Source organism: Diadema setosum, chromosome 21 (assembly GCF_964275005.1).
Source record: "Diadema setosum chromosome 21, eeDiaSeto1, whole genome shotgun sequence".
Classification (NCBI taxonomy): Eukaryota; Metazoa; Echinodermata; class Echinoidea; order Diadematoida; family Diadematidae; genus Diadema; species Diadema setosum.
Window position 1 is genome coordinate 6,928,679 of NC_092705.1, and position 27,139 is coordinate 6,955,817.

The 27,139-nt window shown below is 38.0% G+C and overlaps 1 protein-coding gene across 1 annotated transcript; it reads left to right on the forward strand.

The window, feature by feature from the left end:
• Positions 1-533: 533 nt before the first annotated feature.
• LOC140244580 (WD repeat and FYVE domain-containing protein 2-like) lies at positions 534-25,353 on the forward strand. The gene is made up of 11 exons (XM_072324205.1): positions 534-954; positions 4,237-4,304; positions 9,763-9,891; positions 11,985-12,135; positions 13,188-13,300; positions 14,164-14,290; positions 17,393-17,498; positions 20,167-20,268; positions 21,949-22,079; positions 23,599-23,707; positions 24,848-25,353. Exons 1-11 carry the CDS (start codon positions 812-814, stop codon positions 24,875-24,877), a joined length of 1,209 nt encoding a protein of 402 aa, XP_072180306.1. The 5' UTR covers positions 534-811; the 3' UTR covers positions 24,878-25,353.
• Positions 25,354-27,139: the final 1,786 nt, after the last annotated feature.

The window sequence follows — 27,139 nt, forward strand, 5'->3', positions numbered from 1 at the left end:
ACGGATCCGGATCGGGAGACGTAGACGTGAACTTGTGTACTGTGTCTACTGGCGTGTGAATTTGGCTTTGTGATGCATGTTTGCAGTTCATCACCCAGTAACTTGCAACTACTACTAGCAGCTTATTCGTGTATCCTTTATTTACGGTTGGTTTGTACCTGTCATTCGGTGGTACGGGTCAAGATAAAAACTTTACGTGCTGTAAATTTACGCACTTATCCCACAGCTGAACACAGTTCGACTGTGGTCAAAAGTTGACAGAATCGGCCACTTTGGACTGGTCACGACAGTAACGTTAGAGCCTCTGCTAATCTAACGTTTCTTTAGTTATAACACGACGCCTACCGTGTAACTTAGTAACTTAGTTGTGAATTGTGTGTATCGACGATCGTATGTATGGAATGCCCTGAACAAATACCGTAGCAGTCACAACAGAACTCGGACTACAGATTGTAGTTCCAGTCTGAACCTTCCCCGTGCCCGAGCGAGGTTACTCCCTCGGCCTCGACTTGCTGTACAGCAACACTAGGCTAGTCAATCAGTGGTTCGAGATCTGCATGTCGCGAACGGAGCGTTTAACTTCGTTTGCTGTTGTATTGGTCTCTGTGCTCCTTCAAAGTCAAACCCAGAAATTGGAACAGATAAAAACCAGAGTCTTCTGCAAGCAGTGCCAGTGGCAAGGAACTTGGGAGTCTAACGACTGATAAACGTGTAGTTCCTACTACGTGTGTACGAGTACGACCAAGTACCTCCCTGGTACGACAAAGCAAAGCTAGCTAGCGAGGCAAACAGACAGACGTTCGAGGCCGTAATGATGGCGGCTGAAGATCGTCCGAGAAGACTGAAAACTAGGAAGCCCGTTCTGATGAACAAGTTGGAAGGCTGCGGAGGACGAGTGAACAATGCCGTCATTATCCCCAAGGAAGATGGTGTGATAAGTATTAGTGAGGATAGGTGAGTCATTGCCATTGGTTTCCATAGCATAGCAAACGCTGCCCATTTGTCACTGAATAAGATTCAGAATTCTGTTTGAATTTACTTTGCTTTGTTGAGTTATTTTACTGGCATTCTCATACTTATGTCCCCACCTCAAACTACACGTAGGTCACAATTTCTCACCATTTCAGGCATTACAGTGAACATTGCTGGTCCTCATCACAAACGTATTCATCCGCTGTACATAGCTAAACTGCGACCAGCCCGAATAGACCTTATGCATTGACGTCATCACTCGCTTGACAACCTCTCGCGACGCCATCTCAGAGTCAGAGGGCAAGCGAAGTCCTTGACATCGCAGAGGCGAGCAGCTAGTTATGTGCTTTTCCTATGCACGCTAGCGGCGATGGCCTCACTCGCCGCCAGTCCCCAGGCTAGTGGTAGGCCTAGGTTTTTTTTTTTTTTTTACCATCAAACAAGTTTGACATGACATGACACATTATGCAGCAATATTTGGGTAATTTTCTCACATTGTGCAATCGAAATACTCACAGCAACCACAGAATTCCTAGGTTATATCGCAGAAATTTGTATCCATAGCGCAACATCGCCGTTCGCTGAATGTATGTCGCCATTTTGAATTTCATTAGCCAATCACATGCGAGGTACGTGTTTTAGTAAAAAACATGTAGAAATCTACCTCGCATGTGATTGGCTAACAGATTCGTAGGTTGATGAGCTGTTACGACCGCTGGTAGTTGCATCTTTTTTCATGAAAATTGTGACAAAATGTTGGATATATCATTAACCTGGTGAGTGCATGCATACATCAAATGTCGATTTTGCTATAAAAGCTTGAATTTCCCGATCTAGGGCTGTAGATTACATGCAATAGAAAAGACAGTAAAAGAAACACCGATGTTGTGTGTAAATGCCCATTGCCTCGCGTGTAAAAGCACGCTCTAGCAACGCATCGCTTGCCCTCTGAGGGAGGGCGCCCTTCAGTTAGTAAGACCGTGTGACGTCATATGCATAAGGTCTATTGGCTGAACACTTTTGTATTTAACTGTGTGAAGGAGCTATTGACTAGCATCCTATAATGATTGATGCTGTACAGCAATTAGATGTGGGATCTAAATTCTACTCTACAGAATGTTTTTCAAACATGTCACATTCCACTTTCCCAGGACTTACATGTACAGTGTAGGTGGTTCAAAGCGTATCCGGGCAATTACCCCCGGAGGGCAATTACCCCCCGGCCAAATACTGGTTAGTGGTAAGGTAAGAGTAAAGATTAGGGTTAGGGTTAGGTTTAGGGTTAGGAGTTTGGGTTAGGGTTAGGGTTAGGTTCAGGATTAGGATTAGGATTAGGGCCAGGGGAACGGTGCGGGGTAATTGCCCAGGGGGTAATTGCCCTAGACCCGGTTCAAAGAAATCCCTGTCTCAATTGGGTTGATCTTCTTGTATTGATAAAAAGAAAAGGAACCACAACTGCACAAGGCAAGGGAGGTGTTACAGATGGAGACATAAAATGTAAATGTACTGTAAATTTAGACTCTACAAAATTGTTGATATAGGTTCTAAGCACTTGGGTGAAATTTGGTTCTCTTTGGTCCTATACTATACTATCCAAATTGATGAATTTTCTTGATTCAGTCAAGTCTGTTATGATGATCAATGAAAACCGCCATGATATCTCTACACTTCGATTGCATGAAATTTAAGCAATTTGGAACTGTTTGCCGTAATAAAAGCATAAATTTTACACTTCATTTAGGATGCACTGCTCCATTTTATTAAAGCCATTTACATTTCTGTAATGTTGGCAGCACATTAGAAGAGGGAGTGAATTCTCGGTATCGCCAATACCTGGGTGCTGGTGGCGAGCATCGCTTCAGATGCATTATGGGATATCTCAAGGGACAAACTTGCTCCCGAGGAATCCCATGGTGCATCTGTGACTGGGCTCTGCAGCATGTGCAGAGGGTTTTTGCACATTAATGGTATCGAGCATTACAGCAGGGGAAGTCTTTACTGCTGTGAGAGCGTGTTCCTGATTACTGATGCACTCTTTAAAGCACCTGGGTATCACTCTAAAGATTAGTAAGCGCATAAACTTCTTGGTGATGCCGAACATGACTTCAAAGGGGAGCAGAAGTTCTTTCTCCATCTATAACACCTTCCTGGAATTACATGTACACTGAGGCAAACTCTTGTACTTGCTTATTGTTCAGGGGTGCTGAAAGCCACCATACCCTGATACAGTATGTGTGATTTCCTAAAATTTGCATCCTTCATTGTTAAATGACAATAATTGAATTACCTTCCAAAGGCCTGAGTGACATTATATACTAAAATTCAGCCAGGATACGTGAGAATATTATCAATTTTTTTATTCTTAACTGTATATCAACAAATGTTATTCTTTTATGAATCATAATTGTGTATGGCCTCTTTGAGAAACCCAGCAATTATGAATATTAATGATAGCAAAGAATTTTCATTAAAGTTAGTTCTGAGAAGAGTTCTGGCACATGCACCAAGGCAGGAGAATGAATACCATCATATAACATTCTAGATGATAAAAAAATTATGCTAGGTAATTTTTATTTTGGTAATAGTGTACCGTATACGGCTATTCGCAGTTGAAAATATAGTATCACCATGAAGGCTTTGTTTAGAGAAACAAACAAAATGTCTGATGATTTGATAATATTGATAAATTATGTTCTCATTTAAGACCAATTTCACACAGATTTATCCATTGCTTTAACATCACTTTCAGTGAAAACAATTTGTAGCATACATTGTAGCTGTAGTCACACTTTAGCACTGCAGTGCCCAAAGGATATCATATGAGGTTTTGGGTTTGTAAGGTTTGTCATTGTTTGTTTAAATAAAATTTTGTGGATTATTTCTTGTGTTAATTTTTTTTTATATTTATTTTTTATCCGACATGAGATTTTTAACATAGCATGAGAGTTACAATGTAGATGTACAGTTGTCAGTGGTATTTTGTCCGACATTTCATGATTTGTATCATGTCTGCCACATGGTAAATATTGTTTCCAGTATTGTCTGTGATAATGTACAGCTGTAAGTCTGAATGACTTAAAATTTACACAGACTCGATGAATACTAGTATATGGTTTACACAGTAGTAGTGCAAAATGCAATTCTTTATAACATGTTACCATGAAGCAATTCCTTGACATTGTGATTGATCAATATGTGCCTTGTCCTTAATGCCTGATTTCAACCCGAATGGTGATTTGTGTCTTTTTATTCCATTTTTTACAGAACAATTCGAGTGTGGCTCAAGAGGGACTCTGGAATGTATTGGCCAAGCATCTGCCACTCGTTAGCAAGTAAGTCTACATATGTTTGTACAGTAATTGTGTGTGATGAAACTGAGAGTTTTCAGTCTCATTGGGAGTTTGTGCATTGTCAGAATATCAATATATGATATATAGGGTGGTGCGTAAGTGTACTGGATGGATGTGCACCTTGTACAATAATAATGATAAATACACAATAATAACAATAACAATAATTTTGCCCCATGGCTGGCTCTTAATGTACTGCAGAACAGATGTGGCATGAATTGACACACCTTTTTCAAGTAGCCCAATTGATTTCAATGCTTTAGCTGCTTTCCTGTAAACTCTGCCCTACTTGTCTTTCACAAAGTTGGTGATAAGCCGTTTTACTGCTTGTGTCAATTTCCGGATTTGCTTGGAAATTCCGTTTCTTATTGGTAGGAGATGGCCAGTGACGCCTGGCCTACTGCTTCTTTACAAAACCTTCACTTCATTTTTTGCAACCTTACTGATACTGCATCCATCCATACGTAATGCAACAACACATCTTCATATAAAATATGTTTATCGAAGCTTGCTTTACTTTTTTTTTTTTTTTTTTTTTTTACCAGCAATTATGTACCAAATTCCTGGGACCCTTTAAATCCTGGCCTTTTAAATGTCAAAGTAGAAAGTACTTACATTTGTACATACACACAACTCACAAAATTTGCTCTAAAATCATCAAATTTTGTCTGATTTCATCCATTCAACTTTCTGCATGTAGGTTGCCATTTTGTCTATAGATCTGAAAATAGACATTTGCGCAAGTATTCTTATCTGAGGCTTGAGGACAGAGGGCAACAAACCACATTTATTGTATGGCCAGTCATCTTTCAACACACCACCCTATAGATTACCTACATGTGCATTGTGTAGATACTAATCTGTATGCAGATGCGGTGCACTCCCATTATAACGAACACGTTTATGACAAAATTCTTGTTAAAACGAGGTAGAAATTCAGGTCCCAATATAATCATGTATATACATTTTTGTCAATTTTTGTCAATACATGTTATATACTTTACTGTTCGGCTAAACAAAATTTTAATGTAATGAAAAAACAAAAAATAAAACACCACGGGTCCTGAGGATTTTGTTATAAGGGGAGCGCGCTGTTTTAAACTGTCAGTGTACCATAATGCACAGAGCAGGCACTATGGCAGTATTTTGCCTACACACTATTGTTCAAACCAATATGTAGAAGTGTGTCTGCATAGGTCTGCATTACTTTCTGTGCCATAGTGCAAAATAAACTTGTACAAACTGTTACTGTCTGGAAGTTGCATTTCAAACAGTTGAGTGATCAGGTTGATAAATGTTTGCTTTCACCAAGGAGCTTATAGGCTATATGATGCCGTATGTTGTAACTAATTATTCATTAGTCAGAAAGAAACGCCTTTACGGACAAATTGCTTGGAGGATTGATTTCACCTTTTTCTTTTCTTTTTTATTTTGATGATGTTTTCCAAAAATGAGGACTTGCTTTCTTTCATCTGCAGATGCTTACATCTTAGATTGTTGCATATTAATATGCACTCCTCAAATGTGTATTATAACTGATACATGTATGTACATACTCACCTTCATGATGAAAGGGAAACAGGGTGTTACAAAAAATATTTCTTCCATTTGCCTGAATTAAACATTCATGCAAGTCCCCATGCTGATAACAGGCAAGGACCCATTCATGGTAACTTCAAAGTGAATAGTGAGCTTTTCAGTACCGATATACTATGATTATCCCACACAAGCAGGGAAGTGGGTTTGTAGCACCATTATGGGAAAGTGACAGCTATAAAACAGAGAACTTTGTATCACATATATTCAGCGTCATTGAAGGGACTGTACAGTACTGGTTGAGGTGAGGATTCAGCTTGTAACGTTTTGTGAGATATTTAGAAACCACTCTATGACATGTTATAGAATATACAATTCCAAGGGGAATCAAAAATTTATTTGATGAAAATCGGTTTTGAAATGACCGAGATATCTAATAACAAGGTAAAACAAAGAGATCCCGTGTAATAAAAGTTGTGGCCTGTCAATTTTATTAGGACCGCTTTTTGGATATCTCAGCCATTTCAAGGCCAATATTCATCAAATATTGAATCCTTCTTGAAATCCCATGCTCTTTCATATTTCATAAGAAGTTTCTCATTATCTCACCAAAAAATGTTGTAAACCTGAGTCCTCACCTCAACCAGTACTGTACAGTCCCTTTAACCTTCAGATATCAAACCTTGTTGTGACTTGCACTGTACCCTTTGGTTTTGGAACCTCTAAACAGTTAAACTGAGAACCACATTGCATCAGTGTGCATGATTATTTTAGATATCATACAATTGTACAACGTGTACATGGTACACTCTTGTGGGTGTGTATAGAGACAAAGTGCAAAAGAATGCCCACTGCAATAAATTTTACAATTTTCTTTTGATAATTTGACTTGATCCTCTTGCCATGTATAAGAGTGTTAGTTATAAGAACCAGAGGAAATGAGAAACCACTGACTTAGTATCTCAAATACCATGTTGATTTTTTGTAAAATGTGACATTTCTTTTTGAGAGCAGAGAAAGTGTAAGTGAAAGAAGTTGATATCAGCGAATACACTAACTAAATTTCCTGATCAGTTTTATAGCTATTCTGCTCCAGTTTCCTGTAATGTATGATATACAAAATGTATTAGAGTGAAATCAAATCAACATAATGGTAGAGGTTTTTATTACAATCAGACCTGAAATACATTGTAGGTTGGTTGTAAATGATGCTTTAAAGTTCCACATTAATTTCTTTTTTTTTTTTTTTGGTGATAATCAACAAGAGAAACATTCATCCTGTGCATTCACTTTTTTGTTATGCACAGTGCCCTAGCAATGTTGCTGCTTTACGGGGGAAAGGGTATAATTAGTTTGCTTCATTATTGACCAGAAACTTCAATTTGAAACCAATGTTGGGAGAGTTGTGAGTTCATGGCATACATGTATCACCTCTGGTAAATTCTATGAGTAGTTTGACTACTATCAAGACGTACAAGATAAAGCTGAAAAAATTCTTGAACTTTATTATTGTACATATAGGCTAATGTTGAAATAGTAACCATTCTGTGTAGCTCAATGATTCTCTTTCCTCTACCAAGTCAACTCAAACTCTTGTAATTGCTGACAACGAGGTCACAAAACCAACTTTGCTTCATTTTGTTTGTTTGGTTTTTTTTTTTTAAATCATAATTTTGTTAGTGTTTATGGGATTGTAGATGTCTATGAGTGGATTGAAACTCACTCCTGGCAGCATAAGCTTGGTTTTTATTACTGCAGAAAATGTCGTGGGTTTCACTTTCTCTTTGTAAGTTGTTGCAATAAAATTCAACAACTGCAAGTATAGATGTATTTCACACACAAACACAAGCACAAACACAAAAAACAAAGAACAAAATTTATTCTTCATTTTGCTTTGCCACAAATCATGTGACTTTTCATTAGACTTTATTTGCCAGACAGACTGGTTGCTTTGATCTCTGGCATGTCATAATTTTTGCCAGATAATGGCTGGTACATGCAATGTAGTTTTCATTTAGTACCATTGTAGTTTAAACTTGATCTTGACTACATTGTATTTCACTGCTTTCCATCTCCAGGTTACTGTGTAAAACATGATGTTTTAGCGGCATTAAATTTTCGCGAATTGGAGACGACAGCCTTTTTCACGGACAAAGTGCCTCTGGCATTCAATGCATATACAACGTAGTGTAGACAAGAGCCTTCACATACATTTTAATTTCGCGAATCTTGGCTCTTGCGAAATTGAAATGCACGCAAACATTCCTCACCTTACAGTATGCTGTTATTTTTGCGTACAGATATTTTTTTGCAAATGAGGAGGTACAACTTGTGATAGCCATATTTGCAAGATGTTGTTTTCGAAATGACACTGACACTAACATAAATGCACTATTACCCAAGTGTGTGGAAACATTTTTCGTTTGTTGTTAAATTCGCACTCCAGCTGTGATTGCAGTATATGCAGTGCACTAGCAGAAGCTGATGCTTCTCATTTTGTTGTCATGCAAAGTGCTGTTAGGAAGCCAATGTGTGTTTTGATCAGACCTTGTGTCAGGAAAGACTCAACATGAGTAGGTGAATGTGAGTATTGGTAAGCACTCAGCAAAACCAATCACATGACTCTCATGTGATATACATGTTGGATAGCATACGAGTACAAACTTAAACCAAGATGCATTGACTTTAAAGGGACAGTACAGTACTGGTTGAGGTGAGGATTCAGGTTTATAACATTTTTTTGGTGAGATAATGAGAAACCTCTTATGAAATATGAAAGAGCATGAAATCTCAAGAAGGATTCAATGTTTATTTGATGAAAATTGGTTTTCAAATTGCTGAGATGTCCAAAAAAGTGATAATAATAAAAGGCGACATGCCACGACTTTTATTAGGATCTCTTTGTTTCACCTTGTTTTTGGATATCTCAGCCATTTCAAAACCGATTTTCATCAAGTAAACTTTTGATTCCCTGTAGAATTGTATGCTCTTTGATATCTCATAGAGTGGTTTCTAAATATCTCGCAAAATGTTAAAAGCTAAATCATCACCTCAGCCAGAACTGTACAGTCTCTTTTAAAGAAAACCAAACCCAAAGAGAAATGTAGAGTGAGTGAAAGCAGCAACATTAGTAGAACACATTGGTCAGTGAAAGTTTGAGGAATATTGGACAATCGATGCAAAAGTTATGAATTTTTAAAGTTTTGGTGTTGGAACCACTGGATGAGGAGACTACTTGAGTTTATGGCATCATGTGTGGACAGCAATTATAAAGAAAATGTACTTTTCTAGCATAATGAAAGAGCACTTGACTATATAACCACTTTCAGAAGGGAGGAGGAATAATACTACCCTTAACATATATATGTCAGTATCAGGTTGATGAAATGTATAATTTTCATGAAAAATGAATTTTTGTGGAATTTGTTTGTATTTTCTTTATATTGTTGTCCACACATGACGTCATGAACTCTAATTTCAGGTTTCTAACATTTTTTTTTTTTTGTGACATAATGAGAAACTTCTTATGAAATATGAAAGAACATGTAATTCTATGAGGAATTCAACGTTTATTTGACAAAAATTGGTTTTGAAATGGCTGAGATATCCAAAAAAAAGAACAATTCTAATTAAGTGTGGGACCCACACTTTATTATGATCGCTTTGTTTTACTTTGTTTTTGGATGTTTCAGTCATTCCAAACCCGATTTTCATCAAATAAACTTTGAATTCCTCTTAAAATGGTATGCTCTGTACTATATCATAAGTGTTTTCTCGGTATCTCGCAAAAAGTTAAAAGCCCAATTCTCATCTCCACCAATACTGTATCATCCCTTGAATACTGTTTTCGTTTTCTTTCTTTTTTTGTGTACAAGTTTGTTTGCTTGCTTTTTCCATGTCATAGGCCCAGCCACTTCCATGGACTTCAGTAGCGAGACACGGCGAATGTTCGTTGGGCAGGACAATGGCGTCATCTCCGAATTCTCCCTGTCAGAGGACTACAATAGACTTCTCTTTAGAAGAGATTACTCTGGTATGGTACTCCTCGAGACCCAGACACAAATGTCCGACTCTATAGCATTATAAAGATTGTCCAGTTGTGAATGCTCTGGGCATAGGAACTCTATGTAGAACATATTATTTGTACAGGGATGTGTGCATTGGAGCAATTTGCTAGTGCACACGGTACATCAAAAGTACAATCTTAACCCCGTTGAGGACAGATCGATTTTGCTACAACATGCATATTCCATACACACCTGCCCAAGTACAGTTGTACAGTGTATACTCCGGACTTGTCTCCAATGGTTTGAAACTGCATTATTTGATTTATAAAGGCATGTGCCCTTTATAAAGAAATATATGTTAGCTTATAAATACAATACTTACAATGTAAGTGTTTCTCAGATACGGGTTACCTACAAGTATATAATGCACACTCTCGCATTACATGAATGCATGTCTGATAGTGGTTTCATTCTTGATCCTGTCTTATTATTTGTAAATCAAGGTGTGAATGGATTGCATGGTGTTGCCTAGTAGATGTTATAAATGACAAGCTTTTTAAACATGCGGAAACTCACATTCCATGGTATCAGGAGGTAATGAATGCAATTGAAGGGGTCGGTGCAATATAGGGCTAACCCACACTTTTGTCAAAATTGAGTTACATGGTATGCATTTTCATAATCCTTAGCCGTCACTCTAACCTCCATGAAAATATCATATTTGAATTCAACCTATAAGATGGTCAAAATGCATGCATTCATGTTTTATTAATGTACAATGTATGGACTTTCCAAACATTCAACAGCGATTATAAATCTCAAAATGACTATTGTGTGGGTTAGCACTATATTGCACTGACCCCTTCAATTATCAAAAGAGATATGTGCAGTACACTTTGTATATTGGGTTTGTACTGTATGAAGAACCTCAGGCTCATTGCAACTGATTGACAAAAGGCTCTTTGTTTGTATGAGGGTAATTCCATGAAGTTGGGGCACAAAGTGTTACATTTCAGCATAACTCAATGCTAATTATGCTATACATATATTCTTTATAGGCTTTACATTTGTATTGAGACCATACATTTTCCTGGAAATTTTGTGCCATTCAGACTCAATTTTGATGAAGTTATTTTAAAAAGATGTAACGGTGTCCTGTAGCATCGTGACGTGTCCATGTAGCATCGTGATAGTTAAAATCTGGTCCTAAAAGACAAATTAATGCAATTAGCTTGACCAAAATTTGATATAATATGCATAATTACTAGATTAGTCAGATAGCTAACTATCTTAATTCTATTTTCCACAGTTTTACTTTTACAAGAAAATTACACAATGTGTCACTATGCTACATGGTGTCCACCAAATGTAACAAAAAAGGACACCGCGTAGCATCGTGATACATTTTGTAATTTTCTTTTAAAATTAAAACTGTGTACAGGAAATGTGAGATATTTAGCTATCTGACTAATATAGTAAATATGCATATTGCATCAAATTTTGGTCAAGCTAATTGCCATAATTTGTCTCTTAGGACCAGATGTTAAAATTTCACGATGCTACATGGACACGTCACGATGCTACAGGACACTGTTACATATTGTTTAATAACTTCATCAAAGTTGAGTCTGAATGGCACAAAATTTCCAGGAAAATGTGTGGCCTCAATGCAAATGTAAAGCCTACAAACAATAAATGTATAGCATAATTAATATTGAGTTATGCTGAAATGTATTTTTCAAATATCACGATGCTACATGGACACTGCCCCAACTTCATGGAATTACCCATGAATCAGAGCTGTAAAGATCAAAAAGACCTGTTTCTCACTCGTATGGTAAGCGTTTAGATAAAATGGAAAATTATACTTCTGAATTTAGAGGTAATTTGAGCTTGGACATACTATGCCTATTTAGTACTGAATGCCATCTTTTGACAAGACTTGATAAATAGATAAGTGAAGCAAAACCAGATGAAGAGTATCTCTGATGGTCACATGTGGTTAAAATGTGGGTAACCTAGATATAGAATGGGGAAAAAAAAATTGTACTCGGAGTACGTTAACCTTTCATGGTTTATATAAAACATATAATGACCGTTTTTTTCTTGTGTGTGGCAGCACATTCCAACATGGTCACAGGCATTGTGTTCTCACTGATTGCCGAGTTCGTGCTGAGTGTGGGGCGTGACAAGTTCTTCCAGTGGCACTGCAGCGAGACAGGGCGGAGACTCGGCGGCTTCCGACTGGAGGCCTGGGGCACAGCAATCCAGTATCCTTTGAGATCCTAGGACTCCAATATTGCATGGTCAAACAGTGACCATCTCTTGGTCTACCATGTCATGACATATAACTGTGGTCGTATTATCAATTTTTAGCTACGGTTGATACATGTATGATGGCCTTGACTCATATCTGACAACTGATATTTTTGCAAGCCAAGACCACCTTCATTTGAGGCTGTGCGTTTCGTTTGGTTAATTTCCTGAAAGTGTGACATTGTTTTCTGGTCCACACCTTACAGGTTTGTTTGTTGGTTTACCCTTTAAATTCAGATTGGTGAAGATCTGTAACTCCAATACTGAGGTGACCTGTAGACAACTTTGAAATGGGTATAAAATTTTTTGGTCTTCGAGAACCACATTTAGTTCTTGATATCCTATCCAGGTATTCAAGGTGGGGAAAAAAAGAAGAAACAATGCACACAATGCAATTTGTGTGGATTTGTTCAAGACAGATCCCATTATTGTAGTGTTTTGGCAGCAGTTGTACAGTAAAAACATATATTGTAATGCAATCAACTGGACTAGTGTATGGAGTCAGTGTAGGAACCACTTTAATGTTTTCCTTCATTCCAGACAAATTGTCAGGATGTACTATAATAGATCTATTTTGAGAATAAATGCGAGATGATGGAGTCATACCTGCAACATTTTTAGTTTGAGATCTGACATTTTACTCTGAATTCCTCACTTTAAATGCTTACACTGTAATTCTCACATACCAGTATTCTTTCCATGTATTGTGCCATTCTCCCAAATTGGCACATACATTACATTGTCTTGATTTCTCTATTGATCTCGGAGCACACATCTTGAAGTTACCATTTGATGAATGGGGATGGTGTGATATTCAGTTCCCCATAATGGCAATGAGAATGCCCTTGTCTAAATTTGTGCAGTATGTCTGCCTGACATAACGGTCAAGTTTTGGACAGAATTAACTGAATGATCCAAAAAAAAAAAAAGAAGAAAAAAAAGACTTGGCAGCATTTAGCCGTGTGAAGGGTCAGTCTTCCTTAACTTGGTGGTGTCTGAAATAAAGGTTTGACGAAGACTCCAAGCATGCGTTTGTGGCGGACTACTCTGGCCAGATCACCGTACTGAGAGTTGGAGACAATAGCCACCAGGTCATCACCACACTACAAGGGCATTCAGGTACAGAAGGCTTTTTACTCTCTGTTAGAAGCATATAACTTGAAGGGGGAACTCCCCGAAAATTAGTTTGTGTGAATAGAGGCAGAAGAGAATCAGAAGAACAAGACAGTGAAAATTTGAGCAGATTCTCATGAAACTAGTTCAGATTTTTTGGAAGTCGTGATTAATCAAGCCCAAAATTGGCAACACGGTGATGCAGCATTTGATGAGCTCACTTTCTCTCTGTTCTGTGCATATAATTCTCTAAAATCTCTTTTGTCCGTATTGATGATGGACTATAAACGATATATGAAAATTTATAATCTTATGGGGGAAGAGCAGATGGGGGAAGAGCTCATGTATGACATCACAGAATTGCCAATTTGTTTTTGATTGATCAAAAAAACAATCTTAACTTCCCAGTTTTCATCAGAATTTAGTTAAACTTTCACTGCCCTGTTCCTTTAATTTTCTTGCCTATATTCATACAAACTATTATTTCCAGGGTAGACTTCCACTTGAAATTACATTGGAAAGCTAATTCCCCCTATCCTTCCTTCAAAAGTGATGGATTTGGGGCTTTGTGTATTGCAGATTTGCCAATTTGATTCGGAGATGGCTGTCTTCTATCGCACTAGTCATTCATCATTCCTAAATAACTAAGCTTTGATTATCCTAGGTGATCAAAGATTTGCCCTGCAGTGTTGTTCTAACAGAAACTTTTGTTTTCGTTGTTGAGAAAGCCACTGCGCTGTGAGAAATACCAATGAGGCAATTTACATGCATAACTGTGTGTGTGTAATATACGCAGGTGAATGTACGAGTATTTCTTCATTTTTTTATGTTGAAGTACAATGTGTTTTGGTCTTTCTTATCATCTGCAGGCAGCATCAGATGCCTAACATGGGACAGAGAAAAGAAGCTCCTCTTTTCCGGCAGCTTTGACCAGTCAATAATAGCCTGGGACATTGGCGGACAGAAAGGGACAGCGTACGAGCTGCAGGGACATCTGTAAGTGACTGAATATTTGTTTGTTTGTTTTGTAATCTTTTGCTGTGCTGTTCAGCAGTGGCTTGAATGCTTTGGTGACTCTTTTTTTTGTGTGTATAAGGATTGTTGTCAGTGTGTTCAAGGCATCAATTCAGAGACGTTGCTTATGCTTTTCAAGGTACTGTTCAAGCTTTTTACAGGTTTGTGTGGCATATCACTTGGAGGCATTTATCAAGACAGATGGGACTGTACATTTCTCAAGATAGCTCTGTATCTGTAGCATTAGGCGTTTTCACATCAGCCCAATAAAAATCCAAGCTCGAAATATTTTCGCGATGGCGAACTAGCGCGCTATTTCATTTCTTATTCACATCAGCCCGAAGAGACTTAGCCCGAATTTTTTCGAGCTAATTCGACAGCTGAGTATGTGCAAACAGCATAAGTAATGTGTGTGCCCTCTCAAAAATTCTTCATGATTTGTGTGCAGTTTGCCTCGATCGATCGGGTCACACACGCTAGGCATAATGGGATGCATCGCGCTAATTTCTCGAGTCGTTTTCACATTATCAAATAGCGTGCTACTATCCCGCTATTTCAGAAATTTCCCGAGTTGGACTCGAGAAATTTTCTCGATCAGAGCGATACAATTAGCGCGTTAATTTGTGTTCACATTATCAAATAGCGCACTATTTTGCTATCGGGAAAATTTCCCAAGTCAGAAAATAGCGCGCTATTTCGAAACATCGGGCTGATGTGAAAACGCCTATTGAGTGAAATTCTATTGGCAAGTGATGTTGTGTATGTACATCAAAGTTGAAGTCGGGTTTGCTCAGTTGGTTTACGCTGCGTGAGAAGACATTCTGCCCGTCATTTCACATTTTAATCATATTCAAATCCTGAAACTGCTCTTTGGGAATTAACGTTTTATAATTGTTTTGCTCCGTCTTGTTTTTTGTTCCATCGGTATTCTATGAATTGTGTCATTGTGTGCATGCAATGTTGTTTGTTTAAGAGTGTGCGTTCTTCACGTATTGTTCTTTTTACCCAGTGTGTATTTGATATTAGACTTATTCATTTACCTGTATCTGAAAAAAAAATGAAATGAACTCATCTTTAAAAAAAACCAAAAAAATCCCCCAATGATTGGAACCCCCTATCCCTCCACTACCATCACCAACACTTGAGAAATGTAAACATTGGCCTTTCACCTTAACTTATCTAGTCTTAGATAACAGCACCTGAGTAAGCTGTACAGCTTACTGTCCCAGTCATGAAACATACAGAATAGCTGCTGACTCATTTGTTACTACGTATGTGATAATCTCGCTGACGTGTAGGAATGTTTTACGAAGACTCTTTGTTTGGTCCTTGTGTATAATTCAGTGCTCTTGTTTATGTCACCATGAAGACAAAACTGATGTCTAGTCAGGTTTCCTGTGATTTTTTTTTTTTTTTTATAGTTTGTGTGTATGTGTACTTTTTAACTGTCACCCACCTATTGACTTTGCTATCTTCAAATAATATGACTCTTTAAAGGGCAAGATCCCCAAATGTGTGGATTGAGTGAATGCACCAATACTAGTGCAGAATTCAACATATTTTCACATTTGTGAGTGGAACAGAATTCAACATTATCAATGACATTATCAATGTCATTTCATTTTTTTTTAATGATTCTAATGTAAAGCAACCGTATCAGCCTTCGAGCTGCTGGATTGTTTTTTATTTTTTTTTATACTTGCACAATAAACCATATTGAATTGAATTGAATTGAACATTTATTCAAAAATTTCTGGCAAAATAAAAAAGCACTTGACTTCTTTCAGAAAGCAGATAAAACAGTATTAACCTATAATATGTGTCAGTTATATCAATCATAAAAAGGGAAATTTTATGAAGTGTTTTTTTATATTTTCTTTTTATCATATGTCCTGCAGTGATGTCACAAGCTGTTGTAGATCTTCTCAGCCAGTGATGGCAAATGAAAACTTCAATAAATTCATAATCTTTGAAAGGATTTTCTGATTTTCCTCAATCTTCACTGATGTATTTTACTGATATTGCTACATTTACTAAATCCACACATATTTGAACAGACATGTCCTTTGATATTTTACCTGTCTTTGCAAGCCAACATTTTGCAAGCCTTAAAACAGTGAATCGGTTTTGTGGTTTTGTTCTGCAATTTTGATAAATTGCATCCCAGAAGGCCAAATCAAGGGAGTAATTACATGTACATGAACGAGTCACCAATGCAGTCAGCATGCATGAGGAATCTATTGCACTTACAGTAACATTTGTAATTGTTCTGTCATACATAAAACATTATGCAATTTCATCTATCATGCATGTAACTATAAAAGCTGCTTTTGTATTCCAGTGAAATATTGCCAGTAATGGCTGTTTCCACCCATGGAATAATCATTTTGAAATGAAAGCTTTGCCGTGCAATTATTGTAATTGTCAGGTGAATGTGACTGTTCAAGCTGCCTTTTCAACATAATAGTATTATATATTGTAGCTGTTTATTTCAAAGAGACAATGCTACTAATAATGCAACCCTCCCCATAGCATATAACTGTCAACACTCAAAAAGGTGGCAGGGCTATCTCATTTCCGGAACAATGTGCCAACAACACTGTGTGAGCTCTTTTTGATCACACATGAAAGACATGGAGCACTGTTGAATCTCTTTCTCCAAACTACCATGCATGTAGTTTAGTAGATTTTCTCAGCAGTTTTTCTGTGTTTATAAATGAAATATCTAGTTAAAAGCTCCGAAAAGGTGTTTCTCTCGTAAAGTGACAATGTTTTAGTCATGATAAAAAGAGAAAAGTTAGATGGATTTACGGTATATATATATATGCTCTGCCCATGCATGACACGCAGTAACACAACCTTACCGGAAGTGCACATTCAAGTGAACACGCAAAGTGTGGCCCAGTTTGACCTCCACTTGTTGTGCCTGGATGCGCTAGATTACCTCATTCATTTGCACACAGCATACGGACAGCGTACGGACCAGACCACTAGCAACAAAATGTTTACATTGATACATGCGATCGGAAGAATCGCTAAACTGTACTTTCTATTGTGTCTTTGTTTCTTTTATTTCTTGTACAGAGGAAAAGTGGATGCAATCTGTTACAGCGCACGTAGCAGGCACCTGATATCTGGGGGTGATGATGCCAGGATTGTAGTCTGGGACATGGACGAGAGAAGGAAAGAGGTAGAATCCCTTTTCTCTTTGGAATTCAAACATTTCTTCATGAAATGAAGTAGTAGTAACAGTAGTAGTAGTAGTAGTAGTAGTAGTAGTAGTAGTAGTAGTAGTAGTAGTAGTAGTAGTAGTGGTGGTGGTGGTGGTGGTGGTGGTGGTGGTGGTGGTGGTGGTGGTGGGGGTGGTGGTGGTGGTGGTGGTGGTGGTGGTGGTGGTAGTAGTAGTAGTAGTAGTAGTAGTAGTAGTAGTAGTAGTAGTAGTAGTATTGGTAGTAGTAGTAGTAGTACACATAGTAGTGGTAATAGTAATAGTACACATAGTAGTAGTAGTGGTAGTGGTAGTAGTAGTAGTAGTTGCAACTTCCGTTTTCTAACTTTTTTCTTTTCTACAAGCGGTTTTTATTGTGGAAAAGGGTGTAATAATGTGCCTGTCTACCAGTATTTATAAACCTCAGTTTTACTTCTTTATGAGTTGCTGAGTCTCAAAAGTTTGGTTCTCTATTGCGATCAAGCATTTTGATAACCTGTAAGGGTATGATTTCATGCTTCTTCCGCGCTAGAAAAACTCATTGCCAGATGTCTGAGTGTTTTACTTAAAATGAAGATTAAAGGTGAAATATACAAAATCCTGCAAGAAGAATGAAATTTGTCAGATAACAAACTGACATACTAGACAAGCATTTTGTGAAACAAAAATGAAAATGCCTTTCCTTTTTTTTTTTTTTTTTACTTAGACCTAGATTCAAAGATAGAACAAGCACTTTCATTCATCCGTGTGTCTCAAGTCATGACCTTCCACAAATATTTTTTTAGCATGACTTTATGATTGTAAAGATACCAATATGCTCTCTTTTGCTTTTTGTGGTCAAGCCAAAGTTCACTTCTTGAAAAAATATATATGATTATATTGTGCAGCAAGTTTTAGAGGGCAATGTTATTCTACTGAGCTAAAAACGAGAAGACTTCACAAAGCAAAACTGTCCAGCACGTCGAGTTTTACTTTCAAGTGCATGAAATGCCATAAGATGCTTTAGTCCATGGGCCAGGCCAGATATTGGTACCATCTGAGGTGGCAAAACCTTTTTGGTGTCATTTTGTTTGTTGGGCATAGATATGCTTATCAAGCTATGATAGCATTTCCAAATGAGTAGCTTAGTCATAGTAAATGAATTTTTAACCAATTTGGTCTCGTTGTTATATCCCTATACTTCTGAATCGAAACTAACCGCTATACAAAGAAGAGCACTGTCTTCTGTATGTTCCATAGAGCTGTAAAATGCAGCTCTATGGTATGTTCACAGGTGTTCTGTTGTAAACGCGGTGCGCTTAGTCTTTATTCAAGGCGGCGAAGGGAATATCCAAAGGTTATGATGTCCACAGCGCTTAGTCTTTATTCTAGACGGCGAAGGGAATATCCAAAGCGTATGATACATTGTATATCCTTTTATCTAAAAACAACAACAACAACAAAAGCAATTCCTAGTGAGTTTTACCGCATTTTTCAATTATTTATCATTTTCCGGCCAAAACGCTACGGTGAAAATGCTGATACCACGCCAATGTCGCTTTATTTCCCTCCAACAATATGAGATAATGCAAAAACAATGTACCGGTACACTACGATACATTATAATGAATGATATTGTAAATGAACAGAGTGATTTTTGTTTAAAACTGATGTATTTGTTGATAGGGTAGTATAAAAACAGTATAGATAATCCCTTTTATGAGGAACTTTAGATATGATAGCGATACATTGGTCTAGATAAAGAACTAAGCGCACCGCGTGGCAGCTGTGGACATCATAACCCTTTGGATATTCCCTTCGCTGCCGTGAATAAAGACTAAGCGCACCGCGTTTACAACAGAACACCTGTGGACATACAGAAGACAGTGCTCTTCTTTGTATAGCGGTTTAGTTTCGATTCAGAAGTATAGGGATATAAATACGAGACCAAATTGGTTAAAAATTCATTTATTATGACTAAGCTACTCATTTGGAAATGCTATCATAGCTTGATAAGCATATCTATGCCCGACAAACAAAATGACACCAAAAAGGTTGTGCCACCTCAGATGGTACCAACAACCCATTTTTCGGGTCTTGGCCCATGGACTACTTGTTTTGAATGTGACTTGAGTTTGTGGTGCAGTCGAACCTGCTTTAGTGAGCACCTGTTTGTAAAGAGCACCAGTGTATTAAAGGTTCCCTGAAATGCAAATGCATGTTGATTTGTGTTCATTTGATACCCTCAGCATCACTTTTGCAGTGAAACGAATAATTATGTAGAAACTCATTCCCTCACCATGTCTTTTGTTAGACACATTAATATCACAGAAACATGCAAGTTATGCTGAGTCTAGGGGAAGGTGCATTCCAATATCTTTTGTTAAACATATCACTACTTTAGCAATGATTGACAGATGAGGTCACAACAGGAATATTGGGGTTTTTATGGGCGTATCCAAGTAATCTGAAGAAAAATAGAAGAAAAATTAGTTAAAAATATAGAATGTTTCTAGATATTTGTTTCACTGCAAAAGTGATGTTGAGGGTATCATAAATCAACACAAATCAACATTCATTTGTATTTCAGGGAACCCTTAAGAGAGAGAGAGAAAGATATTTATTTTTGGTATCCCACCGATGTGTCAGCAATCTTTGTCAAATGATACAGACTCCCGACTGGCATGAGAGTGATGTGTGTGAAAAGTGTGGCGATCCCTTCTTCTGGAACTTCAAGGAGATGTGGGAAAAGAAGACAATTGGAGTCAGACAGGTAAAAGAGAAAATTCTTCTTTCACTCTTTATTCACTCATCCATCCATCCAACCATCTATCCACTCATTCATTCATGCATTCATTCATTTATGCATTCATTTGTTCGTTCATTCATTTGTTTGTTCATTTATTCATTCATCCATTCATTCGTTCGTTCGTTCGTTCGTCCGTCCGTCCGTCCGTCCGTCCGTCCGTCCGTCCGTCCGTCCGTCCGTCCGTCCATCCATCCATCCATCCATCCATCCATCCATCCATCCATTCATTCATTCATTCATATCTAAGATTTGTCATATTTCCGTCCATGTCTTGAGGTTTCATGTGCATTGGACTTTGGACAATGCCATGTCACAGTGGCAAAGCAAAAGAAAAAAAAAAGACCAAAACAATGGCAATGACAGGTTGCAGTTCTGTATAAGGAGTGACAGTTAGCATTGTTCTTTTTATTCCATGGATATCAGTTTTTGTAGTGCCTTAGAATAATGGATGTTCCATTCCATGTTTGTGATTGTGTTGAGGTTTTTATTGTGAAGCATGTGAGTCTTTGTCATGGGATATTAGCGAGACCTCTGCAAAGCTAGATAAGGTTTCATTCTCCAGGAAATTATGAAGCCCTTGTCTAGTGAGTAAACCGCAATGGTATCTGTTCTAACCAGAGTAAAAAGTGATATCACACGTTGAGTATGGCCTTGTAGGCAGTGACAGTTATATGCAGAAAATTCTTATGTTCTCATTGTGGCACAGAAGGCATTTAAAGGACAAGTTCACCTTCACTAACATAAGGATTGAGAGAATGCAGCAATATTAGTAGAACACATCATTGAAAGTTTGAGGAAAATTGGACAATCGATGCAAAAGTTACGAATTTTTAAAACTTTTGTGTTGGAACTGCTGAATGAGGAGACTACTAAGGCTTGTGATGTCATATGAGTACAGCAGTATAAAGAAAGCGTAAAGAAAATTCAACATATTTTCACTTTTTTCGCATAATAAAAGAGCACTTGACTTGCCTCTTTCTAAAGGCAATGGGAATAATATTACCCATAACATATGTCAGTAACGAGTCAAGGGAATGTGCACTTTTTTCAAAAGATGAAATTTTGTGAAATTCTCTTTATATTTTCCTTATATTGTTGTACGCATGTGACATCATACACTGCAGTAGTCTTCTCATCCAGCGGCAACTGCACAGAAACTTTAAAAATTCATAACTTTTGAACGGATTGTCCAATTTTCCTCAAACTTTCACTGATGTGTTCTACAAATATTGCTGCATTCTCTTAATCCTAATGTATATGTAGGGTGGACTTTTCCTTTAAGGAAATACTGATGAACCAGAAACACTGGCAGCATGAAACTTTGAGTATGAATTGGAGCCAAAGGCCTGTTTCCCAGCAGGAATTTTTTTATGAATTGCTGAGCATGAAAGAATTATGAATATACTACATATACTGGATTGTGTGGACTACAACTTTTGCCTGCATTTTACTTGTGTGAATCGTGGCTCCTCGCAAAATTCGCAAGAGTATCATGCATGCAAAAATTTCCGGTTTTTACAGTATAAAAGTGCAGTACAGTGTATGTATAATGGTGTAATCTATGGTGTAGCATACCAGCTGAAAGCAGTAAACACGTGCCCTATTCAGCTAACAACGTATGAATTTCCTCTCTATATCTGACAGCATCACTGCAGGAAGTGTGGCAGAGCTCTGTGCAATGACTGCAGCATGGGCCGGTCCACACTGCCAGCGCTGGGCTTCGAGTTCGAGGTCAGAGTGTGTGAGGAATGCCTGTCGGAAATCACAGACGAAGAGTGAGTTGGCCCTGTCAACCATGTCTATGTGTGTGTTCTTTTTTTTTGGGGGGGGGGGGAGGGATGGGGAAGGAGATTAAGAAAAATTAGCCTAAAAATGTCAAAATATCAACATTTTTGAAAATTTTACCACAGTGTTGTGTATCTCACTGTTTAAAGTGAAAACAAAGTTCTGGTAAGGGTGCAAGAATCCATCTTGCACCATTTCATATTTGCTTGCAATATATTGAAAGAGGATCCAGGTTGATTCGATCTCAGGGACAACTTGGCCCTATTTCAGACAATGCAATTTACATGCAGTTTGTGATTGCCATATTCTATACTTAGGTGCACATTCAACTCTGTATGCGCGCCATAGAGGTTCTTTGATGCGCGCGTTGTATCAACTTGGGCCATAACTGCGACCAGCCAGAATGCGAAGCGCTCCCAAAGTACAACACTGTACAATCCAGAGGGACAACTCGGCCCTGCTGTCAAAGCGAGGCCGAGTTGTCCCGAGTCTGAGTTGGCCTGACCCCAATCGGGTAAGTTCTGAAATGCAAACCTTTTTTGGTAATATTTCGCATTTTCCTCATTACCCAACGAATATCTTGTTATTGCAGCCTTATTCCACACATTTCTTAGGCATACGTGTACATTTTGGAGGGAAATTTGACAATTTTCCTAGCGGACCAGAACTATGTTTTGCCTTTAATGTGGAGTTTGGCATTTGATATTGAAGTATCTCATTGTGTGTGACCTGATACGACGATGTTCCTGTCAAGTTACAGGCATTGAAAAAAGTGTAAATTAGGTGAACTTTTTAGTGGACTTTGATGTATGTTAAAGTATCAAAACTTCAGACTCCATCTTTTTTTAAAGTTACATGTATTTAAAAAGGGTAAATTAGGGCATTTGAGTGGACTTTGATCTATGGTAAAGTAGTGACACTTCAGATTCCATTTTTTCCCCTAAATTGTTGATCTAGGCAGCATGCTATAAAGAAATCCAAGACCAGTGTTTTGAGTATTTTTATAAGGTTGTATGGATCTTGAACATCAGTAAAATTGAATGTAAGTGCTCTCTGTATATTTTGCTATATCATCATATAAAGACTGTATGTACTGTTATTTGGGAGACTCTGATATTCATAATAGCATGTGATTGCCATTGTGATGCAGCATTTTTCTGAGACGAATATCTAAAGAAAAAAAAAAAAGAAGAAAACCAACAGCTAAAGACAAAGAGTGCATTGATCAAATTCACCTTGTCTAGAATCTCTGGCTGTACTGAAATTTGTGTGTATTTTACTCCAGTCAGTGTGCTGTTACGGGTGCAGAACAAGAATGTGATTTTGCGCATACAGTATGTATGCGAAATCGTTTAATACATGTTTGGGAAGAAAATTAGTGGGTATCGGTAGTGCAGTACGATTGCTGTATTGGTTTGGACGTGGTTGGGGAACTTGCTTTGCGAATGAAATGTATGTTTAGAATTGGTCTGGAAGAGAATCGTATCCTCTCCTGCTTCAATTTGACAGTCGAGCCCCGATGGCGTCGTTTCATGAGGCCAAGCACAACATCATCTCAATGCACATCGATGAGGTCAAAGCGCAACTGGTGACGACGGGCGCGGACAAAATCATCAAGGTAATTTATTATCTTTCTTCAGTTCAGATCACTGATTTATTGCGCGATGTGAATGATTCAATAGGAGCATCACATGGCATTTATGCGGCTGAATTGCAAGTGCGAGATACGTCAGAGAAATTAAGTATTTGAAGGAAATGGTATGTGGGCGTGATAAAGGAGACAATTGAAATGACAAATGATACATAAACATCAGAAAACTCACTTTGGGGCAAATGTGACAGGAAATAGAAGAAGCAATATACTGTTCATGTGGATATTTCCTGGTGTGAAAATCTTCATGAATTCTGCACTCCACTAAATTAACATAATGAGGTACATTGTAAGAATATTGGAATACTGTGGGAGGATTATAGAATATGAGCAGAAATTTTCTTACCCAAAATATTACATATCTTCATAAATGCAAAGATCACTGATACAGTAAATGTCCCGCTGAAAAATAAATGATAGTAATAATTTGTGATAAAATTGTCTCGTATACAGTAGCATATTAGTGTTCTTAAACATGATTTAAGATGTAATGTGCAGATAACAAATGATTATTATAAAGTCTTGATATGTCATATTTTAAATGAAAAAAAGGAGGCAATTAATATCAACAACCGATTGCCAAGTTGGACACCAGTTGTCTAGTGTGCAGCATACCATACTTGGCATGGAGGTGTACGTCAAGGTGACAGAGTATTTGCTCCTGTGACAATTTCTGTTATCTCATTTTCTCCAAGGACTTAGGTTCAGGGTAAGGGTTGTGATGGGGTTTTAGGTTTAGTTTGATGTGAGGATTGGGACAAGGGTTAGGGTTAAATGCTAGTGGGTAGAATTTATGTTTGGCTTTAATAGCGTGCAGATATTTCATGGGAGTAGTTGTCGCAGGAGCAAATGTCATGGAACCACAGTGTATGTTACATTGTGATCCTTCGTTTCGAGTTATCCCATCGTCATGTTAACATGAATGTAGAGAATAACTTTTTTGTTGTTATACTGAAGGGGAAGGGGGCTGTGTGGATCTGATGATGGCAACTTTGTTCATAACTTGAGGGATACCGAGTCTCATTGTAAGTAAGCATGCAGTGTACATTTCATCCAGCCTTTGCCCATGTTTATTCTCTTTTTCTATCTCTGTATGTCTCACGATAGCTCTGGGATATCTCATCGATCATATCTTGAAGGAGTGGGCAGAAATGGCGAGAATGGGCGGAACTCTGTCAACGCTTCAAGCACCCCGCCACTGCTCTGACATCTGCAATGATCATACAAGGGATGTGGTTACAATTAACACAAGGACTTTGCATTCTCCATGCATAACACTGTATTTCTTCATGATAGATTCTGTGCTTGTCACGCAAGTAATGTGGAAAATATATATATATAGATATATATGTTATTATTTTTTTCTGATGTAAATAATTATGATATAATGTGATTTCGGCACACCTGTTTCAAACGACTTCCATACGTCCCTGGCTTCATGACGGTTGTAGCAACTGAGAAAGGTACACAGATGCACATGGATCATTAGTGGAGTGAACTATTTCTCGACAGAAGCAGACTCTTCTTTTTTTTCTCTCTCTCTTTTTTTTTAGGTGATGTATTCTGATGCGACTAACTATAAAAGTGAAGCGGTTTATCACATGTCCTGCAAATAGAATGCATAGAAAAAGAATGCATGTACATAAGTTGTTTTGGTTTTTTTTTTTTTAAGCCAATGGGTGGATAGGTCAGTAGCAGGAGTTGTAGGGAAAGTCCCAACTTCCGAGTTCTGCACCTGTAGCGCTAATTGACCAAAGTACGATGTATGGTATATATGTATACTCCAGGCTTAACAACATGTAGTCTAACTCACATGCAGTGGTCTAAGTCTTGTTATCAATGCAAATGTGCTCAGAAGTTTGAAGTTCAAATGTGTGTCGTGAGCCTCGCCTAAATTGGATTCATTTTTTTTTTTTTAAAGCGCAAACTCATGGCAGAAGAAAATGAAGCTCTCCAAAAATGGCACTGACAATTTACAGAGTGCCATTTGCATTTCTCGTCACTGAACAAGAAGTCAGCGGATCTTCCGGTATTCTGCTTTACACTTGCTGCTACACATGTTTACCACGTGCAGATCTGATATCGGGACCCTGCGCAGGTTTATGTGGTACTTTTGGTAGGGTACCATTAACCAGCTAAATCTGGAAGTTCTGTTGTGGCACAATGTTCAGCTTTGCAGTGGAGGTGGCACTGTGTTTTGCCAAAGAAAAGAGTCTCTTTAGTTTTAACCTGACCGTGTGTCTCATTGTGGTATTAATTAGAGTTGCATAGAGAGCTGGTGGCCATTTTCTGATGCCTTAGTAGAAGTGCATGAATGATCTACTTTCTTTTTAGCCCTGCCTTGATATGCTCGTTGATAATAAAGTATACCGTCGCTGGGGTGACAAGACCGCGTATCTCAATAATGTCAAAATTTTTTTTTTTAGCTTAATGGTCAAATAATGGGTCAAGTGATGTCTTGGCCAAATCCTAACTGTCTTACTCCAAAAATGAAGCCACCATGACATGTCAAAGAGAAGGCTTTTCCATTCACTATAGTGCTTTGGCCGCCATGTTTTTTCGCTCTCCTGAACATTTGACAATTTTGAGATACGAGGTTTTGTCACCCCAGCGACGATACGCTTATGCCCACCACACGCTACATGATCCTACTGGTCGCGTGGAGGTAAGCCAGATCACACGAACAGTCACGCGACTCCACTTGCACGCTACATGGTGCCACAACTCGGCTTATGACTGTACTGGCATCAGTACATTTATTATATTGGAGTGTGATTGGCTGACAGTTCCATGACCGGTTGTGGAAATTCAACATGTCAAATTTTCACAACTGGAAACTAGCAAGGCTGGTGATGTCACGCTTCCGGTTGTTAGGTCATAAGGCCAGTGAATCATGGCAGAGTTGTGTAGTGAGTGTTGGGCATTAGCGTTTGAAGCTTACATACCAATGGTAAGAACAGAAGCACGCTATCACTCTCTTCGATCTGGTTGTAGGAGAGTTGGTGAGTGAGTAAGTGTGTAACTGCTCCATGCGATAAACTTTCTAGATTTTGGTTCAGATTCTTGCCCTGTTAGAGTGGATGTTAAGGACTGTTGTTACATTTTGATTCCCAGCAAGTGTATCATTATTTTGATCATTGTTCTTTTAGCAACTCAAGTCAAGTGCGCTTTACTATGATGAAATGATGCTTTTTTTTTATTGTTGTTTTTTGCAAATGCCTGTACCTTTTTTGTGATATATATGAAATAAACTGTACTCTTTTTTTTTTTTTTTCTAATAGCATAACAATAAAATGACACAAGCACAAATGATGCACATGACATATCATGACATAAGATTGTAGAAGAGGTCACAGTTATGTGCTTGGAAAGGTTGCCCACAGAGGGTTAGCATTTCTG